The sequence below is a fragment of the Rhipicephalus sanguineus genome, chromosome 3, assembly GCF_013339695.2.
Source record: "Rhipicephalus sanguineus isolate Rsan-2018 chromosome 3, BIME_Rsan_1.4, whole genome shotgun sequence".
Lineage (NCBI taxonomy): Eukaryota > Metazoa > Arthropoda > Arachnida > Ixodida > Ixodidae > Rhipicephalus > Rhipicephalus sanguineus.
In genome coordinates, this window is record NC_051178.1 from 124,020,836 (window position 1) to 124,045,667 (window position 24,832).

General features: G+C 48.1%; 3 protein-coding genes across 4 annotated transcripts in view; 1 reads left to right on the forward strand and 2 right to left on the reverse strand.

The window, feature by feature from the left end:
- LOC119387061 (myosin-VIIa-like) overlaps positions 1 to 21,666 on the reverse strand; it is a 142,884-nt gene extending 121,218 nt beyond the window's left edge. Inside the window, 1 exon segment of the mRNA XM_049413356.1 lies at positions 21,386 to 21,666. The gene's annotated coding sequence lies outside the window, so the exon portion shown is untranslated.
- Positions 21,667 to 21,840: 174 nt separating this feature from the next.
- LOC119387065 (homologous-pairing protein 2 homolog) lies at positions 21,841 to 22,915 on the forward strand. Its single transcript, XM_037654368.2, has one exon. The coding sequence runs from the start codon at positions 22,149 to 22,151 to the stop codon at positions 22,782 to 22,784; it is 636 nt and encodes a 211-aa protein (XP_037510296.1). The 5' UTR covers positions 21,841 to 22,148; the 3' UTR covers positions 22,785 to 22,915.
- Positions 22,916 to 23,404: 489 nt separating this feature from the next.
- LOC119387063 (V-type proton ATPase subunit H) overlaps positions 23,405 to 24,832 on the reverse strand; it is a 31,956-nt gene continuing 30,528 nt past the window's right edge. For both annotated transcript variants that reach the window (XM_037654364.2, XM_037654363.2), the window contains exons 12-13: positions 24,531 to 24,644; positions 23,405 to 23,556 (exon numbers count right to left, since the gene is read on the reverse strand). In XM_037654364.2, the coding sequence (XP_037510292.1) occupies positions 23,484 to 23,556; positions 24,531 to 24,644 (187 nt within the window). In that variant the 3' untranslated portion in view covers positions 23,405 to 23,483. The remainder of the gene's footprint in view (positions 23,557 to 24,530; positions 24,645 to 24,832) is intronic.

The following is a 24,832-nucleotide window of genomic DNA, read 5'->3' on the forward strand; positions in this document are numbered from 1 at the left end:
TTCAATCGCCGTTTCTGACTCTTATTGAAAGACGACGTCGCACGACAACACCGCAGGCAACTCTAGCTTGCATGATCCGGACAGCACGTCTTGTGCGAGTATACATGGTCACTATAGCCTATATAGACGATGAGTCATCGCTCGCAAAAGCGGCGCCCCGCCCTTCCTCTGAACTACTATAGATGCTGCCAACGCTGCTTCAAAGGCCAGCTGCCGCGCACAGCGGTGTATACGTCTTCAAATGTTTATTTTTCTTGCTCGTTTGTTGCTTGCGCTTGAAGCATTCACAAGCTCGGAGTACGATTGCTGAGAGTCACGCGATAACGAAAGATGAATCACCTTCCGAACACAAGGTTATACACCCACCGGCCAACTTCCTCACGACGCATTTAACACTGCAGCAGTCGCCGCCAAAGCTCAAGGTGACTGACCACTCGATAAACAAACCAGTCACGCCGATCAGATGCGCGAGCACGAATGCTCCAATTGTTTCATATTTTTTTTTAAGTATCCTCGTAAGGCAGGGAAGGTGAAGAAATAATTAAAGAAAAAGACTTCGCCTTTTATATCGCGAGAATGAGATCACACGATAGAGACGAGGACGCGGGAGATACGAAAGAAAGAACAACGTGCTCATTCGCAGCGAGCGACAAAGAGCTGGACACGGGGGTTTAAAACATTGCGAGTTTCACGTACTGTCCCAAAGAGCAGCCTTGGTTGGAATAGGGTAAGGGAACGAGATGCAGAGAATTACGCGGCACGCAGCGACCGCAAAAAGCGTATAAGCGCAACGTGAATTCTCTCGCTCGTATAATGCATGCAGCCTTGTCTGCTTGCAGGCGTCGCGTGCATGCACGGTAAGCCGTTCGCAATGAAAAACAAAAAAAAAAAAAAAAGCCGAAAATGCGGCGTGGAGGCTGTCAGCTGCTGCCGACCGTTTTAATTTACGAGGCACATCATATAGCCACGGCAGTGTTATAACATTGAGCGAAGAGAAAAAAAAAAAAAAAGAAAGCCGAGGCAGCATAATTGCAGTATGTTTAGTCTTAAATGACTAATCTTACGTGTTTTGTCTCAGCGCTTTTCATTGTACATGCGTTATACTTTCCCACCAAAAGTGGGGCAGGACATCAAATAAGCACTGCAGTATACAAGCGCGCAGCTATATAAGGGCGGCCATGTACCATGTAGTGCGTTCTTGTACACACGAAACATAAATACCTTTTAGCTCACGCATATAGGCCCTGACAAGTATACATCGACTCATACTCACTCAGCGCTCATCTCACAGCGCGAGACACAGCGATATAGTAAGTGGCGAATAGCGTGAGTGAACGTGATTGCATATATATATATATATATATATATATATATATATATATATATATATATATATATACATGAACGGGAGTGACCGCCGGTGGCTGTTAAGAACAATATTATATACAGACACGAGTACGAGTAGTTATACATAAACTGCAAAAATATTGAGTCCGTATTCAGTTATTCGGCCCAGCTATGCATGACATACTTAGTGCTTACTCCATAACGCATGCTAAGCCGTAATACGCGCCATGGAAGCAACAGTTGCGAGGGCTGAGTCAGCCAGCGCACTTCAGAAGCGGCGATGTTACGCAATATCGACGCCAACGCAGCTGCTCCCATTCGCACAGTATACAGCCAATCATGTGTCGGCTGTGCTGAGCAACTTGCGCTGTTACGCAATGCACACGACGGAGCGAGTGGCAACAAAGTGCAGGTATTATCCGGTGCATGGCACGACGAAATACCGAAGTTGAGATTTCCAATGGGACGCGCATAAACGGTGATGCACGGTACTACAGCGAAAAAACAAAACAAAACAAAAAAAACGTACGGTCGTCCTTCTGTCTGCACCCAATAAACAATTGCATCTTTCGGGGCGTTTCTTTGCCCCACAAGAATAACCGTCATCTATCTTGTGTGCATTTCATTGCTTTAAGGACGTGCGCAAAACACTAAGATCACGAACGGCGCGCGCCCCATCACCGTGGTATGACATTCTTGATAAGGAAGTGGCAGGCGCCGAGCTTTGGCGAAATCCCTCATCATATCCCTTGCCCGTATCGTATCCCTTGCATGTAGCAAGGAACATGATAAATATTGTGAGATAAACGTACTTTTCAAAAGGTGAAACCTAAGTTGCAGGTAGCGAAGCATGGACTCTCTTCAGAGTGTTGTGCTGAGTCGGTGCGCTACGAACCGACATCGGTGCATCGCTGGCTTGGGGCAACTGCCCGAGAAAAGCGGAAGGGACAAGAACGCGCCCTGCATGTATACGGATGTGTGAACATGTTTTTATAATATCTGGGCTTTCACGTGCCAAAACCACGATATGATTATGAGGCAGGTCGTAGTGACGGCCTCCGAATTCATTTTCACCAACTGGTCTTACACTGACATCGCACCGTACACGGGTCCCTTAGCATTTCGGCTCCCACCAAATGCGACCGCCGCGGCCGGGATCGAACCCGTGACCTTCGTGTCAGCAGCCGGGCACGTAACAACCGTACCAGCGGGGCGGGCATGCGTGGACACACCTTTATTACCTCGCTCACAAAGACCATATAACACTCTATTTACTACCTCTACATCACTATCAGTTAATTACTTAACTCCGTGGTCCGCATTGATTACCCAGCATTTCCAGTATAGTGTATGTACCCAGCTGTGAAAACAGAAATGGTCCAATGCGTACGCACGAGCCGTCGTCCCAGGCCGTCAGGGACTCCGCGAGGCGCTATACTTTGCAGCCTATGAGCGTTGGCGTATATAATGGCATCATTACATGCAGCGGCTCGCAGGCAAAGCGGAACGACAAACCGAATAGCTAGACCCACACAAGCAGACGTTGACAGCTTCATCGGGCGAGGCACACAGAGAGAGCCGCGCCGACCGTATGCCCCGTGGATCCAGACTATGGCGGCGTATAAGCCTGAACAAACCGTCATACAAATCCGCCCGAGAGCCTTTCGACAAACTTGTCTGTAGAGCAAACCTATAAGCTTCTTCGATGATATCGTGGGAGGTGACCGACCTCAGAACCAGCCAGATACGGGAGGGCGTCGCTCCTCGCCGAACAGACTGGAATAGTTTGACGAGTCGTACTCCTCTCACAGTCGCTATAGGACCGGTTATCGCGTACCAGTGCCACTCCTTCCCAGGACCCGGAGGAGATGTTGACCGTATCAATCGACCTGAAGGGTACGATGGGATTAGCTTAAAAGAATGCTCCAGGCTCTTTACACAGCCACTACATGTCATCCGCTATGCAGGCAGACAGGCAAAAACGACGCCGACACTGTACAGTACGGTCCACTGTTAAAGGGAACACTCAAATGAACACCATTCATCTTGCTGGCCCTCTAAGAGCAAGTAGATCAGCAAATAATCTTCACACACTGTACTAGTGTGTCAAAAGGAGTCAGAAAGATGAACCACCAGCAGTCTCATGCAAATCTAAGTCGCTTTGCTTTTACAAGAGATTGAAATCCAAACGTGCCGTGGATGCAGGTGTTCCCTTTAACAGTGGACCCATCTGTACATTCTAAGCAAAGCCGAACGACTGGCCCAAGGGGAGCTCATACTCATACACAGGGCGCTTTACAATCGTGAAAGTATGGCACGCTGCAACAAACACACTGCGCAGCCCATGTCGGATGTATCAGGACTTTCAGCTGCGTATATAAGCCGCACATGCAGCGGCCGTGGCCGTACCAACGTTTCAACATCGGCGCCATGCAAAGGTATCGAACTCAGGACCGTGCTTTCGGCAGCAGAGCGCCGCCGAGCACATATCCATGACCGGATCTGGAGAGACGCGCGGGCGTTCCTTCGAAGAAACGCCCGCGCGATTCTCCAGTCCGGCCATGTCCTGGCACAGCGTACACAGTTTTCAAGTTTTGATGCATCCAACCAACGTATTTAACGTGAATTTTAAAAAACCCTGCAATTTACCACGCGACCTGACTTCAGTTATAGCAATGCATTGCTCTTGTCTATGCATCGATTCCACGTTATATGTCTCATGAGTCGAAAAGTACGGCGTAGTTGGCGTCAACAGGAATGGTAAAAAGAAAAAACAAAAACAAGCTAGGTAATGAAGTGTGGCTCGAGGCGCTCGAGCAGCGAGCTCCCTTCGAATTTCCGAAGGCGTTAAGCCGACTCGATAAAGAAGCGTCACGAGGTGTGAAAAAAACAAAAAGAAAAAAAAAATTTTTGAATTTTAGTATGAATTGATCTGGAACTTGCCTACGTGTCTTAATGGATTCCAAGACTTGCCACATTCGTTCTAACGTATCATCGTAGCATGCAGAACAAGTAGCGATGTCAACAAAAGACTTTGAAAACAACGCGGTCGAATACACTTTAGTAAATGCAGTTTAGTGGACGCCTAATAGCTTTATCCTTACGTCGCATTAGCGTTATTTAAGGGACCCCAGATATTTTCCCCAACTTCTTCCAGCGCCCCGACCCACTTTTCTTTTTCCACGACAACCACAGCGTGTTCTGATATACTCCACACGGGCACAAGCGGTAACAAATGACAGTCTGGATTTATGACGATAAATGACTGCAGCGTGCGCGTCGAGAACTGTCAACGAGGTCACGTCAGTCAAGTCGATCGCTGGCGCGCCGTCATGGGCACTCACTCTATGCCTGATCCGTCGATGAAGGGCGTGTCCCATAAGCACAACATGTCTCCACTAAACACGCTCGCGTTGCCAAGCGCTAAGCACGCAATGTTTGAGGACAACGCCCTGTAATATAGGGTTGCGCGCCTCTTGCCTCCCCTCTTAAATTCCAGCCTCTGAAGTCCTCCACTTTCAACGCACGCAAATAAAAACATTAGCGCCGAACAACGAGAACTTCTGTGCCTCTGAGCGTGGGACGAATAGACCGTGAAAAGCAAGCCCAAGCGCCGTTAGTATTTCAGAAATAGAGCGATTGCTTCACTTTTACATATCCATACGGGTAATTTAATCTATATTGCGAAGAAATGATTCCAACATCATGACGATGAAGAATGTATGAAGTTCATACCTTCTTCATCTATGAACTGAGGCGCATATACAACACATACCTACCGTGAATATCAGCCATGAATCGGGTAATGTATTTAGAAAAGCATAGTTAAGGTATCTTTTAACTAAGCAGTGGGTGAAACCTTTGTTGCTCAGTTTTCTTGATTTCTTTTCGTCAGTATTCCCCGCATGCGCCCCGCAACCAAAAATAAATATGCACCCCCCCTCCCCCCCGCTCTTTTTTTTCTCTCATCGTAATGAGTCACCGTTACATCTACTAATTCGCTTCCTACTGAACAAACTTCAGCGCCCGCTCCCCCCAGTTGCATGCTACAAGAACAATTTGCTCAGAAAGAACAGCTGAAACGCGGCCGGCATGCGCCGTGTGATCAAACGAATCTAGCAGCACCGTGATGCAGTGGCATGCAGACCGATTGTGAACGCGCACGAAATGTATGTGTTCTCTCGCTACAGAAAGCCGCAAGCAATTCACAAGAGGCATAAAAAGACACATGGGCAGCAACTGAGAAAACAAACAAGAATTCGCGAACGATGGGGCGAAACGGCCACCGCGGCAGGTGCTAACACGTCGCACTTTCACTTCGCGACACATGGGCCTGCCAGGATCGAAGAAAACTAAGGCAAATTTAGGATAAATAGCGCGAAAGAAAACAAAAAGCCCGGCGTATACAGCACCGCGTGCTCCATTTGGGCGGAGCTCCTCATAAAGGCAACGGAATGTGAAGGCCCAATCTGCGCGACTAAGAATGAATGACTCACTACTATACTATGTGTGACTCAGTACAATCGACTGAGAATAAAAAGATGGCTTTCGCCTTCGGGTCGTCTTAGGCAAGTGCCTACCGGACCGCGTGACTTTTTAAAGTGACACTAAAGAGCAAAACGTTTTTTCTCATATTAGTATCGCACTCTTTCACGATACCAAAAATACCACGCTTGCTGAGAGAAGACGCTTATTAAGCGAGAAAACACGCAAAAAGAAAATGTGGGTGGCGACGCCACCTCGAAGTTTCCGCACCATTCGCCGTGACGTCACATGTTTTGACGGCGCCTACTAATGACTACGAAGTTCCTAATCGGTAAAAATGAAGTACATCGTCCTCTGAGGGGGCCATAGACTTAACATACCAAGTTGCGGGTAATTTTGCTGAGCCAATGGCTCCAAAATACGATAAATACTTTGACATCCGTGACGTCACGCGGGGAGATTACGGCTCGAAATTTAAAAATGAAATTTTGAACTTGATTTTCTCCTCTACTAATAAACCTATGATGGCGAAATTAACGACATCAGAGTTCTCAGAGCGTAATTTATCGCTCTAAATCGATTCACTGTTTCTCTTTAGTGTCGCTTTAAGGCGTGCTACAAATTCGCGAATTTTATGCGTCAAGTGGTATGCGCCGCGCTTCCAGGCGCTACCAATGGCATGCATGCGATCCTGCCTGCGCCACGCGTCGTATTGCACCCTTGGGCGAAAAGACCGATCAGCCGCAAAAGAAGAACTCGAAGCAGGTCACAGCAAAATAGACGTTACCGCAATCTCTCTTGCTTCCGTCTTTTTACGAGACGGCGTATATACCATAAGCTTACCAAACCCGCCCCGCCATCGTCTTCGCTCAAGGTTATGTTTGTTAAGAGACGAACTTTCGGTACAAAAACCACAGCGCTGCACCATCACTGAGGCACAGCTCCCTATATTGCCAGGCTTTTGCGCGCATTCAACACACACACACACACACACACACACACACACACACACACACACACACACACACACACACACACACACACACACACACACACACACACACACACACAAAAAAAAAAAAAAAAAAAAAGCGGGAACCTTCTTACGCCGCGCGCACGAAGGTTGCGCCGCATAATGTCGATCACGAACCACTTTGACGAAAAAAAAAAGGCTAGCCGCAAGCGGCAGCCGCCTATAGAACGAAGGCCGCCTCCTCCTTGGTTTTGCTGCCTACGGCGGGCTACCACAAAGGGGGTCGGCATTAGGGACCTAAACGGCCCGGCATATTCATTCATACGCGGACCATCACCACGGCGCACGCGCGAACCGTACCTGTCTGCTGCGTGCGCTCGCATAGTAACAAAATAAAGAAAGAAAAAAAAAAGGGGGGGGGGGCACTACAAGGAGAAGTTGATGGAGAAGTTTATGGCAGCCAACGAAAAATATATCAGCGCACTGCGTCGAAGCGGCACCAAGGAAAAGGAGAAAAGGAAAAAAAAAAGAAGCTGAGAGAAGACCGAGGGGGGGGGGGGGGGGGGGAGCGATGTCAAGGGACACTATCCAGCGTGGGCCAGCGGCGGAAATGAAGCCCACGAGGCAAGCATGCGCCAGCCGCATTTTGTTCGACGTTTTTCTTTCACTTTTCTCTCTATTTTATCGAGAGAAAAAAAGAAGAGCAGCGCCAAACTTGCCACGGCGTATATCCGCATGCCTCAAGGCAATGATGGGCCGAAAAGCCCCAGAAGAGACGACCGCTGATGGGTTGTGTGTGTGTGCGTGTGTGCGTGTGTGTGGGAAGGGGCTGATGCGCGTGACCCTCCCGGGATGCGGGATGGACGACGAGTCGTGGTCTCCGTATCCTCGGCTGGCGCCAGAAGAGACGCACTATAAGCTAGGCTAGCTCGGACCTCACGACTCTTCAGTTCATCCCTTCTCCATTGGACGAGAGCATGGCGATGCTGCTGGCTATCCGCGTGCGTATACCTTAATGGGGCAAGACGATGGCTCGGAATACTATGCGAAGCAAAACGAGAAGAGCGACGATATAAAGAGGAAACTTGAAAGGGTGGTGCCCGTAGGAGAAGCTATACCACGAGGCCCCAAGAGCGCATATATATGTACAAATTAGGGGTGTGCGAATATTCGAAAGTTTCGAATATTCGTCGAATATTACATTCGAAATATTCGTATTCGATTCGAAAAACGTATATTCGAAAAGTTTCGAATATTCGATAACTTCGAATATTCGAAAAATTCGAATATGCGACTCGATTATCATGCATAAAATAACTCGTCTTCCACATTTCTGCTGCGTTCGTATAGCTAAAAACGTTGCCGAGAGGAGCGATAAACATCGTAAGTACACGGAGGCACATCTGCCTGCGACGAGCACCCCAACACGTATGATTTATTGCTGGTGCATCTCCGACGTGCAGGGCTGTTGGCGATCATGTAACCGTGCATTTTCAATATTATGCGGCCGTAACGTGCCGCACTACCACTCGTTCACTATGCGGGACCACTTCTGAAGACAGTGACCCTCGTGACTGGTGACGTACTGTAGGCACCTTCAGACCCCAGTCTGGCAATGCTTTGCCCCATGTAACTCCCTATACCAGCCACTTCTGTTCCAAGCGAGCGTGCCTTTTCAGTGGCAGGGGGGGGGGTGTCTCTGTTAGAAGGGAGCGCCTGCTGCCTGATCATGTGGAGCAACTCGTATTTCTTCATGATAACATCTAGTCATTACTTTCATTGTGCCGTGATATTTGCTCGTGTTGTGATGTGCATTGTGCTAGCCTGGACATTGTGTTCTGGAGATAGCAGCGTATGTTATGTTGCCAGTCAGAGTGTTGATGTTTTTTGTTTTTTTTTTCAAATATAGCTACATGTTAAATAAAATATTGTTACTGTGGAGGCATTTTTCCTTTGATATTCGATATTCGATTCGATATTCGAAGGTGGATATTCGTATTCGATTCGTATTCTAAAAATTTGGTATTCGCACACCTCTAGTACAAATACATATACTATAGTGTACTATGCACAAGCGCACTCTATCCTCTCTCGGCTCCCTAAGTGTGTGTCAGGGGTCACGTGCTAAGTATACGCGCCATTAATGCGCGTCGTCGCTTCGATAGAGATGGTGCGGCGAAGTCTTGCTCAGCGCTTACCGCAAGCCCTGGGAAACCTATTGGCCTCGAGGCCCACCACTGGAAACGCAGGCGCCACCGTCGGCGTGACGTGCTTGGCAGGATCACGTGGTCTCAGCGGCCGCGTCGTCTGCCTGTGGTAGAACACTATACCTGTGGCGCACTGCCGCGTGCTTTGAAAACGGGTTTCAAGTCCCACGTGCGCTGCGGTCCGTTCAAATTCATAAGTTTTCTCTCATTTTCTACTCAATTGAAACCATTGTAATAGAGTGGATGCCTCCGAAGGCGACGAACATGGGGCTCTACCGCTCGGTGCCGCAGTGCCGCGCTTACGCAAAGGAGCCCAGTGTCTGCCTGCACTGGTAACCGCGGGACAAGAAACAGCGTGAAGCATGGGTTGTAAAGCTAAGAACCGGCAAGTAGCCATCCGCTACGAGTCTTGTGTGCAACGAGCACTTCCGCGACGAAGACTTTTGTTACTGCGTCGGGCCTGCGATGTTCGGTGAGTAGCAGACAGCGCGCACTGAGACGATGGCTCGCGCGCGCTTCCCGCCGGCAAATGATGCTTATCTGCCATAGGTTGGTAAAAGCGCTACCTTTTACCACGTGCGATGCCATCTCAGAACCCTCCAATGCGACCTCTTGATCGTTGGCCCCGTGCTCAGCGTCCACAAAATCGGCTGCAGATGCGCGTCATTGTTTAGATACGTTGAATTAAAAAAAACGCACAGGGTCCCTTATGCTTTCGTTAAAGATGACTAGAAGGCGAAAGCCATCTTCTTCTTGTCAGTCGATGTACTGATTCTCCCGCGCCCCCCCTCCAAAAGCGTTCTGCACCTAACGCGGTTTTGCACGGCCTCCGTGACCGATAACGGAGGCAATGCAAAGCGACCATGACGTGTGAATACGTCATCATGTGACGTCACATTATGTGACGTCATAATGCTACACATTTTGGCGATCTGTGACGTCATGATGACGTCATATGGTGACACCACCACGTGACGATTATTTTTTGCATCACTCGTGTTGACGCCGCCCACGCGGGACGCCGACAGGCAACCTTCCCATTTGATGAGGCATGCATTGCTTCATAAGCTACATAAATTTTGCATTGCCTCCGTGATAGGCCCACCGGCCAACCCCATGTATTTTCTTGGAGACATTTATTTACGTGGGAACGATGCCACCCTGTTGGCGTTAGACACGACGCTGCTGCCAAAATTGCTGGGGTACACGCCAAATAATTACTATCCTGTTTTGCGGCTGCTGGTTGCTGCCATACCTTCTATTTTATTCACCGCTATTTCAAGTTCATGTGGGCCCTAGTTCACAGCCGACGTTTGCAGAACAAGCGCGGCAAACGTTACTGTATTTTCTTTCTTTTCCTAGGCGTCGCATGCTACTACATGCTCGGTCTCGTAGACTGGTTCTCCTTCCACCGGTAATCTCGAAGTGGTCTATGAATTTGTTGATGACAGAGAGTGGCAAGTTCACTGGAATGCAAACGGAACAATAATTAAGGAGCATTAAAAAAAGGCGTCGCATTTGCTCACGTTTTGTGTGAGCACCAAACGAAACGAATGCGCTGAATAAAGAAACAGAAGCAGCGGCATTTGCCAGCTGAGAAGACCGATCAATACGCAGTGCGAGACAACTTGTCAAATGACATTGAAACGTACACGAATTTAGACCGAAAAAAAAAAAAACACTGAATCGTCCGGACGGCAGATCACAAAGTTGCCATGCGCACCGAAGCCGCAGTTGTAAGGAAATTGTTTTTGAACTACCCTGACAGCGTCCGCGCAACAGTAGTTGTTTGTTTACTCACGAATGCTCATATTTTGCGGCCTAAAGTTCACAGCGCGGTGCCAAAACGCGCTCGTAGCAAAAGCGAAACCATCAGTACGAACATACATGCAGACGCTCATACATCAAGAGGCACAGTCAGTCGTCGCGAACCCGTGCGATCGCTGGCTTGAGGTTTCTTTCTGTTATGCTCCGTTTGGTTATACAGGCAGTCTACTGTAACGAGATATTCCACATAGTTTGCACTCAGCGAGTGACTACCTTTCCCGCAAGAAGCCGGTTCAGGGGTCTCCAACTCGGTGACAGCGTGAAGCGGGTGCTCGGTTTTCTGCCAAGAGACAGCGGCTGTAGACTATCTTGTGCTTTCAGTTCGTCGAAAATGATTATTTTGACAGTAAAGAACACAGTTCATTTCGAAAGTACTTACAGAAATGCCCTGGAGGGCTTCCGGGAGGTGTTTTTGTAGAGCGCCGACAGCAAAACCAATGGGGAGCGCGCCGGCGGTATCCTGCCTAGCACGCAATCGAGGCGCGTCCGATAGAGGGCGACTCCGTAACTCCTCGAGGCCAATAGCGAGCCCGTGAATGAACGGGTGCCACGCGCACGAGCGCGTAGTGTACTGTACATTCCATAGGCGTGCGCAGGGTTCCCCATTAGGGGGGGGGGGGCAACGGTTCATCGCAGCGCCCCCCCATCCTACTAAGTCAATGCATGGGGAAGATTTTGCCTCCCCCCTCTTAGCTGACTAGAAGGGTCAATGTACGGGTCGGATTTTGCGCCCCCCCCCCTCTTATGATTAGGGGGGGGGGCGCCACCCTGCCCCCCCCCCCATGTGCGCACGCCTATGGTACGTACTGTAATCGAGCCTCGTTAAACGAACGAGCCGCTTCGAAAACGAGCATACTTTCGTTATACGAAATATTCGTTATAAGCGTGTATTTCTCCGTGTTGAACTGCTGACACTGGCGAGTAACATTTTGGGTTTACCTCTTTACAAATCCGAATATCTCTCGTATCGAAGTTCGACCCTATACAGTATTTGCAAGGCGACCGTATTTACCTCTGACATTTCAACTGTCGATAGTGTCCATTCATTGCTTAGGACAGCCATTACAAGACTTGCACTTCATTCTTAGTTTTCTTTACCTATCTTTCTGTCCACACTCTTCTAGAGCCTTTTTCTACCCTCCTCCCCTCTTCCTGCAGAAAAGCAAGCAGAAGAATATACGCTGGCTGAACTTTCTGCTTTTAATAAAGAGCTCTCTCTCTCTCTCTGATACATGGACACAAGTATAGCCAGAATAATAGTAATAATAATAAAAAAAAGAATAGCGCTCGACAGGAACGTCCGACAAGTAATATGAAATATAAGAGCGTACTCTAAAATTAACTTAAGTGGGAATAGAGAGCTGTGCAGATGCAAACACTAGTCGTATGCGTCAAAAAAAAAAAAAAATAAAAAACAACGATGCACGAACTATATATCATATGCTGAGATCTACATTGTATTAACTGTGGAACAAACATGTGGTGAACATTGCTGAAACATATCGACGTACTGGCGGCCATCGCGTGCTCAGTAATTGCAGCTGCAGCTGCATTGTTGCCTACGTGCGCATTTATAAGTAATCTAAGTGAATTAGGCCAAAATTGGAGATATTATCCGAGTCACAAAGGGGTGTTGATCTATAGGTTTATGCCCGTTCGGAACCGTGTCAAATGCATATACTTGACGCATACCTACATAAGTATATATAGATTAGGTCTGACGCGCGTTGGCGGGTCATAGCTGACTAAGAATCACGAGCAAAATTAGCAGTGAAACTACACACTTAGAGACACAGACAGAGAATGCACGCGTCCACAGTACAGCGGGAGGTATATCATAGCCTCCCTCAATTACAGTCGTGTCTGGTGAGGATGTAAGCGGAAATCACCGGTGTATAGGGTCGCTATTTGCATGTGGCATAACGTCGCTATAGTTCTAGCTCACTTTCAAGATTAAAAAGCATATTTTCGAAGTCTGCACTTAGCGTGATTTTATTAAAAGAATGACCCTTTAGCAAGTATATGAAGATTGTGAAACACTTATTTTGAAGCAATGCTAACATCAGGCTGGAAATGCCGGATTTTACGTCATTGGCATTATAGCGATGAACATAGGTCGGCAAAAAAGGAAAAAATTGGAGCTCACTCAGACTCACTCAAGAAATATATTTTACTCTTAGGGCTCACTCGAACTCAGACTCACCAAAATTTTCCTCAAGCGGATTCACTCAGATTCAGACTCACGGCTTCACCCGAGTCTGAGTGAGCCTGAGTGAATCGACTCATGAGTCGGTTGGCGAAAAATTAGTTTTTTCGATCATGGTGCCAATCATCTTTAACGCCAATATCTCACATAATCGGTGCTCTACGATAGGCATTTTCATCTTGGACCTTCAAATACGAGTTACCATCACATATCATATATCATCATTATCATATATCAATCCAGTAAGGAAATTTTTATGAAATACACGACTCACACGAGATATTCTTATCAAGAGCTTCCCATGAAAGAGTCTGCGGGGGGAGGTCATGGCAACCCCTTCCCCGAACTCACGCCTCTGATCAACAAATATTGAGGTGGCGCAAGAATGCTAGTGTGCTGAGATATATGTGAATAGACTTGAGAATACACGTAAGCCGATATAAGGCTGATAGTAATGCTGACGACGAGTAGGTAGGACCATCAGTCGGCAACAAAGGGTGGAGCTCACTCGGACTCAGACTCACCGAAATGTTACACACCCGGGCTCCCTCAGACTCAGACTCACTGCCCGATCTCAGTCTGAGTGAGTCGACTCATGGTTGAGTTTGCCGACCTATGGCGATGACTGCGTAATACAGACGTTTTAATAAATCACGCGGCGTCATACAAAGTAGACTTTCCATACCGTATCGTGTTACGTATACGCCAAAGAAATGCTTTCCGCTATATTCAAAACAGTAAAAGTAGTGGTCAAAGTACAGCCGTCCAGAACCACAAAGTATACTATGCGGATACAAGGGGGGGGGGGGGGGCAAATATACCTGCATTTATGATTAGCTCCACTGTCCTACATCTGACGCCCTCTGTTCCACTAGTAAACACGATCGCCAGCGCGACAGGACAATGCTCCCGCGGCTTCTATAAGCACATGCGCTTCGTCCAGCTGTTGCGTCTGCCTCCGCTTTTGTATATGCCACACACACACACAGAAAAAGCAACGCATATAACGAGGAAAGATCAGCGGCGTAAGTGAACGTTTTTTTTTTTTTCTTATTTTCAATACACACAGACTGAAATGTCACGTTTAGCGAGCGTGCTACAGGGGACTTATCAGTTGCCTGAGAACGTAAGCATTCTGCTCGCCGACGACGATGCATGAACTCGCCCCTGCATTATGTGGAACTAGTTAATTGGCACACGAGGAGAAAAACTATCATGGTGTAAGACGGGGAATTGTTCGAGGGGCTAATTTCTTTGTTAGACACAATCTAATGAATCCGACAGACAATCAATCAGACCAAGGAAAGCATTAGTTAGTTGTTTTTAACTGTAGTGTAGCAATTATGGCATCAATTGAATTGAATTAAAGTGGACGAAAAAACACCTTTGCCGTCTATGGGGCCCAAACTCACAACCTTCAAATTACACGTCCGACTTGACGTGTCATTTAGAAAGCCCGAACGCAGCTGCCAAAAGCTGCGTCCAAGTCAATCACATTCGAATGTGGGTATATAGGACAACGTTGACAGTTGCTAACTCTAGTAAAATAGTCATACTTCTATAACCGTACTTCCTCTTACTCTTTCCGCATAACAGGAGTTCAGAATTAAGTGCCCCGTATATACGCGTGATGGCGGAATGTCGTACAGGGAAACGATGCATGTGAGAACTCTCCCAGCTTGTAAATATGATTTCAGCTAACGGGCCTTAGCGTCCCAAAGAAACATCGACTCCACATGAGGCGGGGCATAGATGGCCCTATACAACAAGTTTGCCTACCCCTATATGCTATGTTACTTGGCCTGCGTAATGCCTTTGACGCGGACAAAGATGTGACGAACACGGTGAAACACCACGGAACACTCGGTCGTTATTTTCGCAATAGGTTCACTTATCATTCTCGTCGAAATCCTACTGAATATTTGCATAGTCTTGCAGTGTTCTGAGGTCTTTTACGAAAGTATTTTCTAATCTCATAACGAAAAAAAGAAAGCGCGACAGCGCAGTGGTTCAAATGACCAGCTCTTATCTTGCGCATCACTGGCGCAGCTGTATGACATCGAATCCCAGTGGTGGTGGTGGTGGGCAAAGTTTTGTTTTAGGCACTTGGCCTGATGCATAGTAGTCGCGATTATAAGGACAACTGCGGTCTCGTTTACAAAGTAACGAAGATAGTTGGGTTATAGTTGATATTAGTGCACTTCGTGCGACATAGTGGACTAGACACACACAGGTGGAGCTTATTCATAGACACCGCAACGACTTCCACCCTATACTTTTCTTGCTTTCCCAATGCTGAGAATCATACCAGCGTAAGCTGATGCCGACCTTCCAGCACTTTCTCATGCAAGCTGAGCACGAGGAGATATGGAGATGACACCAACTCGCTCAATTTTCTATTCTAAGTGATGATATGGGGGCCTGACAGCCGTCGTCGCAACGGAAATGACGGACCGACACGACAAGCTCGGTTTCTACATCTTGAAATGGACAGCGTGAAAAACGAGAACACAAGAAGAAGGAACGCACATCGCAGCGCTGATGTATAATCAATTCCAACTTGACCGTAGATTCTTATACACGTGCCCAATTTCGCTCGTTCAACAGTATCGCAGTTAAATTAAAGCGAGTCAACGTCTCGTTTCCTTCTTCGGCGACTATTTACGCACTGGAGAGAGGCAGTCGTTCATCATAACCTCAGCGCACAGGACAGAAGCCCCTTCAATGCACAGACTGTAACGCATGCAATTCAATGAACGCTCTCGCCGTCACCGATGGTGCGCGATGAAAGACTGCTGGAGGAGCGAGGAATGCGCCGGCAACTGCCGCCAGTCTGCCCGCCAGACAGAATGGTTCCATTGTTCCACGCGGGCTGCACAGACGGCGCTATCGCTTCCGACGGAATAACTACCGCGCGACGGAAACGTTTTGCAGACCCGTTCAGTGGGTCTGAAACTGGCACAGCCCTACTGCGCGATGCATACTCGAGTACAACAAACGATTGAGCGTAAAGCAGCCCCCGCGTTCCGCTTCTTAAAATGTCTTCAGTCGGCGCGCACACACGAGGAACCAGAATAAGCGTATATACACACATACGTGCGAACTGGGCTATAGGGAGCTTTCACAAACGGCGGAGGCGCTGTGCATTGTGGGTAGTCCGCCATTTTGAAGTCATAGACAACCGAGCAGGCGCTGAACCGAGCCGGGAAGCGCGCGCGTGCGGCAGCACCGAGTAAACAAACAGACGTGCCGGCGCAATCGCGCTTGTTGTTCTTGTGAGGAGTACGGAGCAATAACTACGAAGTCAGCGAAGACCAGAATGTACGCATCGACGCTCTCCTAGAAACACCGCGAGTGATACGAGAAAATCCAGCTATCCGAGTGGACCCGTTCACGCTGCAGGCAGGCGACTGCATAGTGGATGTGAATTTGTGACCGCTCGTCGATGCCTCCAACATTCGCGAATATGTGGTCTTGAGGACGTGCTTTGTAACGCGACGGCAGCTCAAAGGAAGGAAGGCCGTTGGCGGCCAAAACTTCGTGACGAGCGGCCGGTAAGCGAGCGGCGAATGAAGCAAGTTGCTGCCGATAGCGGGATCGTCATGACACAGGTAAGCTTGTAAGGGCGTTTTAGATGTTTATCTTTTCTATTCTTTTGTTAGGTGACCCATTCGCAGGCCCGCATCAAGCCTCCCGTCGAAGTGTGGTTCCTGGGAAAGGGTGACGGAGAAATCCTTGTTGCGCATTATGCATGGCCGGAAACAGCAAGGCGTGCTCGCACATTGCAGCGCTCTTGAGCAGCGTGCTGTACACCTTGGCATATTTTGCCAAAAGTTCATGAAAACTTAAACTTATTGCACTTTTCTCGAAGAGCTGATGCTAATCGGCACCTTTGCTGTTTCTCACCGACGACACATAAGTGCTCGCTACTGCAGGTCGATACTCAGCTGCAATCAGTACGCCGAGAAACTGGTCGCGGTCAAGGCTGCGGTGCACAAGTTGCGCTTGTTGCAGTGCTAATGCGCCACTTCTTCATCGCCGATGACGACAAGTCCATTTCGGCAACGGGCCGCACCTCATGTTTTTTCATGGCAGGAGGGAACCAGCTCTTGGAGCCGTCTGTGCACGAGCGCTCTGCACGCGCTCGCAGGCCGTACTCCACGTAAAAGAGGAGCGCTGCGATGTGCGAACACGCCTCGCCGTTTCAGGCCGTGCGCGGCAAGGACCTCTCCGTCACCCTTCCCCAGGAACCGCACTTCGACTTGAGGCTTGTCAGCTTACAAAAGAATGCAAAAGATAAATATCTAAAACGTCCTTACAAGGTTACCTGTGTCATGATGATCCCGCTATCGGCAGCAACTTGCTTCATACGCGGCTCGCTTACCCAGCCACTTGTCACGAAGTTGTGGCCGCCAACGGCCTCCCTTCCTTTGAGCTGCTGCCGCGTAACAAAACACGTCCGCAAGACCACAAATTCACGAATGTCCGAGGCATCGACGAGTGGTCACAAGTTCACAGTCGGCTGCCTGCAGCGTGAGCGGGTCCACTCCGGATAGTTGGATTTTCTCGTTGTATCACTCGCGGTGTTTAAGGGAGAGCGTGGATGCGTACATTCTGGTCTTCGCTGACTTCGTAGTTAATGCTCGGTACTCCTCACAATAAGAACATGCGCGATCGCGCCGGCACGTCTGTTTGTTTACTCGGTGCTGCCGCACGCGCGCGCTTCCCGGCTTGGTTGACTATGACTTCAAAATGGCGGACTACCCACAATGCACAGCGCCTCCGCCGCTTGTGAAAGCTCCCTATAGGCACTCGCTATCGTGTAGTATATAGACGTCTTTCGCTCCTCGTGTGTGTATAAACGGACCGTGCGTCCCCTTTGAGCAAGCGCCGCAACGAAGTGAATTGTCAAAGCGGGAAGTTCCTTCTATAATGGGCACCAACGGGGGGGACCCCGCGGACTACCAGCACTTCTGGCTCGACCGTGCACCAACACATTTTCTTCCGCCTTGGCAGGCCGTGCAGAGAACGAGCTAGGCACTGGCAACCGCCTCGTTCGGAGGATCGGACATTGGAATGAAGGAAAATTGTTTTCTCCGCATTAAAAATTTCACTACGCCAATCGAGCATTGTGAGCAATAGTGCAACGACAAGCCGCGGGAGACGTAATTAAGAGGGTTTTAGAATGGAGTTCGTAGCGTTTTACTTGAGTTGCTTCGTTACGCTATTTTCGAAATTATAACGTGGGTACCCAATAAGGGTTCTTAGGTGGACTGGTTACAGTTCATGAACATTACGGTCGAAACAGTGCAAAAAAAAAAAACGGGACAGTGACACACACAGGCCACAGCGCTGTGCCCTGTGTGTTCCAATGTTCCTTATTTTGCGCTGATTCTACCATAAGGTACCCAATAGTTTAGCGTATGACGCGTGCGCAGTGGCGAAAAAAAAAAAAAAGCAAGAAAGAAACACCCGCTAACCCGAAGCTTTGCGTACCCTATTCGAAAACTTCCTATCGTCGTCTGACGGGCAAGCGCCCAATTTCCAAAAGTGAGAGGAGGCCGTAAAACAATACGTCACAGAAGCGGGAGAGTGAGAGACTTCGCTGCACGCTGTAGTCCGTGTAATGAGACGCTTTCTTCCTTCATTTCTTTCTTTACTTCCTTGGTGTGCAGCTATTCAATAATGCGAACGCGAGAGAATGATGGCAAGTTAAACCGGAAATTGTCTTCAGAAGACGATTTCTCCCACCTTTCCTCCTTCGACACTATTCTAAAGGGAAACAGCGCAAAATTCACGTGATGGCATATCACTGCACTGAGCGTTCTGAGCACTAAATAAAAAAGCTGAATCGGTAGTTAACGCTTTTCTTGTGCTTGTGCGTAGCTTCCGTGTATTTGTTTCAAAAGGGTCGCGCGAGAAAGAAGCGCGTTAAAGGGTGTTAACGCGAACACCCTCCTGTAAACGCCCCGTTTTATGTTCCTTAGCCGCGAGCTAACAGAGGCAAGTGACTCATTAAGAGGCATACATTGGACTCCAATTTGACTCCTACGGGAGACAACCGTGAAGCCGACACCACATGGAACACCCCTGCCACGGATTTCACAATCATCCCGACAATCGGGCGTAAGTTTCGGCGATCAAAGCAAAAGGCATGGTGCACACGCTCTAACACAATGTTCATTGGGCGGTTGATCTTCTGTGTTCGAATCCATAAAAACGTCTTACGTCCGCTAAAAACGCTAGTTCAGCGAATCCTGATTCTGGAAATCGTTAGCGAAGTCAGCTAGCCAATGGCAAAGAGAACTTACTAAAGAAAAGCCTTGAGAATTCGGCCCCTGTTTACTATGAGTCGACACTCCCGGATGGAGCGTTATTACAGTCAAGCGTGCTCGAAAATCATTGGGCCTAAGCGCTTGATCGACATCGAGCTCCGTTCAGTACAAAAGTTTCGAGCTGTTTGAGTTACCCTAAATGTTTGGATCGGAGCTACGAGCGTGGTGTCTATTGGTATACACCTACAATATCCACCGTCCAAGGTCGGAGGGATGCCAGCATTTGACGCAACTTTGCTCCGGACATCGCTCACTGTGGTCAGTATGCGTATAGCGGACTGAGCGAATTGAGATTTACGAAGACCTTATTGCATATGGCAGAAAAATTGAGGAAGAAGAAAAGAAGACGTACACAGTTCTTCTCGTCGATTGGCCGCCTTCAACAAGGACAGCCATCAGTACTGCGTCGTGGGTGTATAATATAATAACTGCTGGGGTTTTTAACGTCCCAAAACCACGGCATGATTATGAAGGGCGCCGTAGTGGAGGGCTCCGGAAATATCGACCACCTGGGATCCTTTAACGTGCACCTAAATCCAAGTGCATGGGCCTCAAGCGTTTTCGCCTCCATCGAAAATGCGGCCTCCACGGCCGGGATTCGATCCCGCGACCTTCGGGTCAGCAGTCGAGCACCATATCCACTAGACAACGACGGCAGGTTGCACCGTGCGTATGATCACGCATAAATATCCATCGATTTTCGTTTATTCCGGCCCCACCGTACAATCACGACGTCGTGAAAATTCCCAGTATGGAGTACAGAGGCACGGGATGTCATTCCTGGGCACAAACGCAGACGCTTTCGAAAGTGTGCATTCCTCGCCACAAATGGCTTCGCAAACGATATCCTATGGCGACGACCGGTATCCGCGTACAACATACATGCATGCGTTACGGAGCCAGGTAACATCCCGCATGAGCCAAATAAGGAAGCAATCGCATCTCTGGGCGCCCGACTGTGTGAACGAGGAGGAAGCTTGCCTGTGCACGGCCGGCAAAGAGTACAGAGACAGAAAATAAAGCGGGCGAGACCGACGATTCCAAGGCGCCGCCGGCGAAAGACGTGGCCGCGAAGTTAGTTGGCCTCGCATACCGCCACTTCGGAGCGACCTTCCGTCCTCCGCGCTACGCTTATACAGCTCCAGCTAGCTCGCACTATGAAGTAACGAACACACATCTAGTATAGTTGTTTAGTATGCTCATCTCGTAGGCGACACGGCGCGCTTTAAACGTAAAAATGACGCTATCTTCGAAAACTGTGCGCACGATACTCGCTACTTCAAAATCACGCGCGGTAACCAATCGAAATTTTATACGTGCACGTCATGCAAGTAGCACGTAGCGCTTTAGGGAATTTTGTTTTACGGCACGCTCAGCTACAAGGATGTCGACCGTGAGAATATAAAAATCTCATCTTGTCAGGTAGTACATTACAACGTCAAACAATTAAAAAAAAAAATTTATAGGGGCTACAGGTGTTGGTAGTTGCAGTGAATGAGCGTATGAAGCGCAAAATAAATCCCTGCTCAAACGTAAAGAAAAGTTGGATCGCCGACAAGACATGCGAAATGACCATTTCTCGAGAAAAAGCTTGCGTTGGAAAACGGAGTTGAAAAACGCTACTGGGGACGACGCATATCCCGAGCAGGCAGCCAAAACGACGTATCTCAACAGTATTACGGCAGCTGAAAACTGCTAAAGCACCCATTTAAGCTACCGGCACTTTGCGGAGCCGCCGCGTCGAGCATGTCTTTTTTTCTTTTCCGCGTCCCAGAAAATTAGCGGAACACCTAAGTCGTCAGCCACGCAACACAGGCGCTTTTCGCACGAACAATTGCTGCGAACGAAACACCTGTGGATCGGCGTGTAGAAGTCGATCGCGCGGTTCAATCCGACACGAGACACGCCGAGGACACAGTGTAAAGTTGGAGATCTCGCCGACTTAACTGTCAATTAAGCCTAGAGCCGGCAAACATTCCTGTTCGGGCCATTGTCTATCACTTACCGATGGTGCAGCGCAATCCGGAGTTCCAATAAGCGGCCGCAATGTAATCCCATGAAATATGCACTTTCCGTTCGCCGGAGGCTAGAGCAACGCTTGTAGAGCACATGAACTCATGTCGAGGCTCCCAGAGTCCCGGCCACTGACACACCCATCAAACACAAACTGGACCTCACAACACCTGCCGTGAAAATCCAGGCAGGCCAACAGGTAAGCGAGGAGGGGAAAAACTCGCGAGCGTGTTTTCTGCTCCCCCTCAAGGTATGTAACGTCAGCAAGCCGGGTAATGACAGCCGGTGACCCGCACAGCTATTTCGCGGCCGCCTAAAGTTCCCTCCTATCGCGCTGAGAATTTTTGGAGACCTTTTAATTGAGTTACGAGGCTAGCTACTAACATTATTGTACGATAAGTTTTGAAATTCTGAAAGCGCGCTAACTCGTCGCGAGCTGCAGGGTGCTGCCATCTGCGTGATGGTCGTGAAACTACGGGCCAGGTGGTTTCCAGACTTAGGCTTGCTGGCGCGTTTTCGCGCCTTTCGAAAGTTTTCACGCTTGAGCGTTTATGTTGTGCACTTCTCTAAGCACAGTGTGTGCCCGTGCACGCAATTTCTGCTGCTGGGAGTCATTTACATCGCAGTTTTGAGATGTTCAGTGCCAAAATCAACTGACCGGCCAGCGGATTCTACGGAGAAGTGTCACGGCGTCGGACGACTGCGAGGTACGCTGAGCAGTTTCGGTCACAGTTTCCCGCTCCCTGTCGCTCAAAATGAGCAAGTCCAAAGAAGCGGTAGTCGAAAAGGCGATTCTCGACTACGTCAAGGCTCAAAACCGGCCCTACAGCTCGAACGACATCTTCAACAACCTTCACAAGGAACACGGAAAGACGGCCGTAGTGCGTGCGCTCGAGCAACTCGCTCAGGACGACAAGATCAAAGAGAAGACTTATGGAAAGCAGAAGATATACTTTGCCAACCAGGATGAATTCCCCGACGTCGCAGAGGCCGAGCTGTCAGCCATGGACCAAGAGATCGCCGACCTCAACGTCAAGCACCAAGAGCTCACGAGACAGCTGCAGGCCAGAGAATCGCAGCTGAGCGCGTTGAGCCAGAGCTTGACTACGGAAGAACTTACCGAGAAGATAGCGTCCACTACCGCGGAAAGGGATAAATTAAAAGCGAGGCTTGATAAGCTCACCTCTAACACAAACTACGTCGAGCCGGAAGTGAAGGACCGCATTTTGAAAGACAACGAGAAGTTCGTCAAGGAATGGCGCAAGAGAAAGCGCTTGGCGAATGACATCATCGATGCCATTCTTGAAGGCTACCCTAAGGGAAAGAAAGCCCTCCTTGAAGAAACCGGTGTAGAGACTGACGAGGACGTCAATGTGTCTATGCCAAAGTAGTCGAGAAACTTGTGTATGCAGTGTTGAAGTTGTTTCCTTAAATATTTATTTCATGTTGGTGTACTACAATGCATTTAATTAAAGACAATCCGTGCTCACACGAGGGCGTCAGTGTGTCTATGCCAAGGTGGACGAGATCGAGAAGCACTTGTGCATGCAGTGTGGAATTAAACATTTATTTCATGTTGATGCAATACAATTCATTGCATTAAAAGACACAATCCGTGCTCACAAACATCTTTATTGCTACATGTGTTCTCAGCGGCTTTTATACAATGCTGGGACAAACCACGCTAAACAGTTAAGTACTGGAGGCTTTAGGTTACATCCAGAAAAACACTTCGCACAGCAATGAAACATGTCCAGAGACGCATCCAGAAAAACACCTCGCACAGCAATGAAACATGTTGCAGCATTGAACAATATATTTTCAGGCTAGGAATGTCCACATAAGAGAATGTCATAAGAAGATGTCTTCAGCAAGTACTTATGCAATGGCAGTTTTATTTGGAATGTTGCTCTTACTGCACTGTGTGCACGGAGCAGCCAGTTCAAACGTTTTAATTTAGAAAAAAAAAACAGTATTAAAGCTTAAGGAACGCTGATGGCTCTGAGTGCCCTTTGGATAAATAAATACACAGGTTTATTACACATCCCTTCCTGGGGCTTAAGAAGCAAGGTCACATGCCCAGACGAGAGTTATGATCTAGTTGGCCCTTGTGCTGGCCTTGAAGTGCTAGTTTCCTTCTCCAGTTGTTTTCCAAGGTACTCCCTGAAATAGTAAAAGAAAAAGCAAACAGATTAAATAAACAATCACATTAAAGCAGAAGTAGGAGGTCAGTTGAAATACGAACTGGAATTTCTTAGGCAGCCCTATACTCTGAAGACATAAAAGAGGACTCTTAAACCTGCTTTGACTAGACTTGCTCTGCTGTTGCGGTTATGTTAAGTTTGTAGAACATTATAAAAGGTACATCTGCATTTTTTCAGTGCATCAATCTTACTTCAAGGAGTCGAAATGAAAGGTAAACTTTGTAAGTTGTGTTTCACACCCAAATTATCGTAACATTAGGAATGCTATGGCAGTTTTGCAAATAAGAATTTTTTTTCAAGAAGCACGCCAGAATTAGTGGACGGAGATTTTCACTTATTTTAGATGTTAATGCAGCTATTTTCATTCATTAAGTAGCCGGCTACTCTTAGGGTTTCCACACCTGGCCGGGTTTTCACTGACAGAACTACATTTTCCCCCTTTTGCATCAATCTGGCAAGTTGGACCTTCAGGCTGGCACGACATTTGCCACTTTTTCAGCCAATTATTGTTGCAAGTAGATCCATTCACAATTCTTTACATATTTCAGTCATGTTAGCAGAGGTTGCGCAATCAAAACAGTGATCCTCTTGCTTCCTTTCTTTAAACATATGGTGCAAGTGCAACATGTCGCATTTCATCATCTATAGAGTTCTACATTTCGCCGGGTTGTTTGTAAACTTCCAACGAGCTTTTCGAATATAAATATCACCTGCTACAACAGCAGCACAGATATTTTAAAAGCGCACCACAATACTTACAAAGTGTTTCCCAAAACTGAATCAATTCAGTGTCCGTTCGTGGCATACTGTAACTTTGTTTCGATTTCACTTTGTTCGTAATTATTTACGTGCAACATATTTCACGAGAAATGTGAGGCGGTGGCTTTGCTAACAATACGCCAACAATGTAAATCTTTCGCCGCTCAGACTTACCAGTTGTGCACCATGATCTTCTGGACACAGAGCAGAGCCTCGTACCGCACATTGGGGTCCTCGTGGCCTAGCAGCTGCATTACGAGATGCTTGCCACCCAGTTTCTCAATGACGCTGAAAGCAAAAGAAAATTATTTACAATAGGGAGTTTTAGCTTGTAACGTATACTTCTTTACGTTACCGTTACCGGATTACGTTTACCGTTTTACCGGAACTCGAGTTTTAGGAAAGTTTTTTAGCTGCCCAAACGTAAACCTTTACGTACGTACGTAAACCTTTACGTTTGCGCAAACCACCAAATG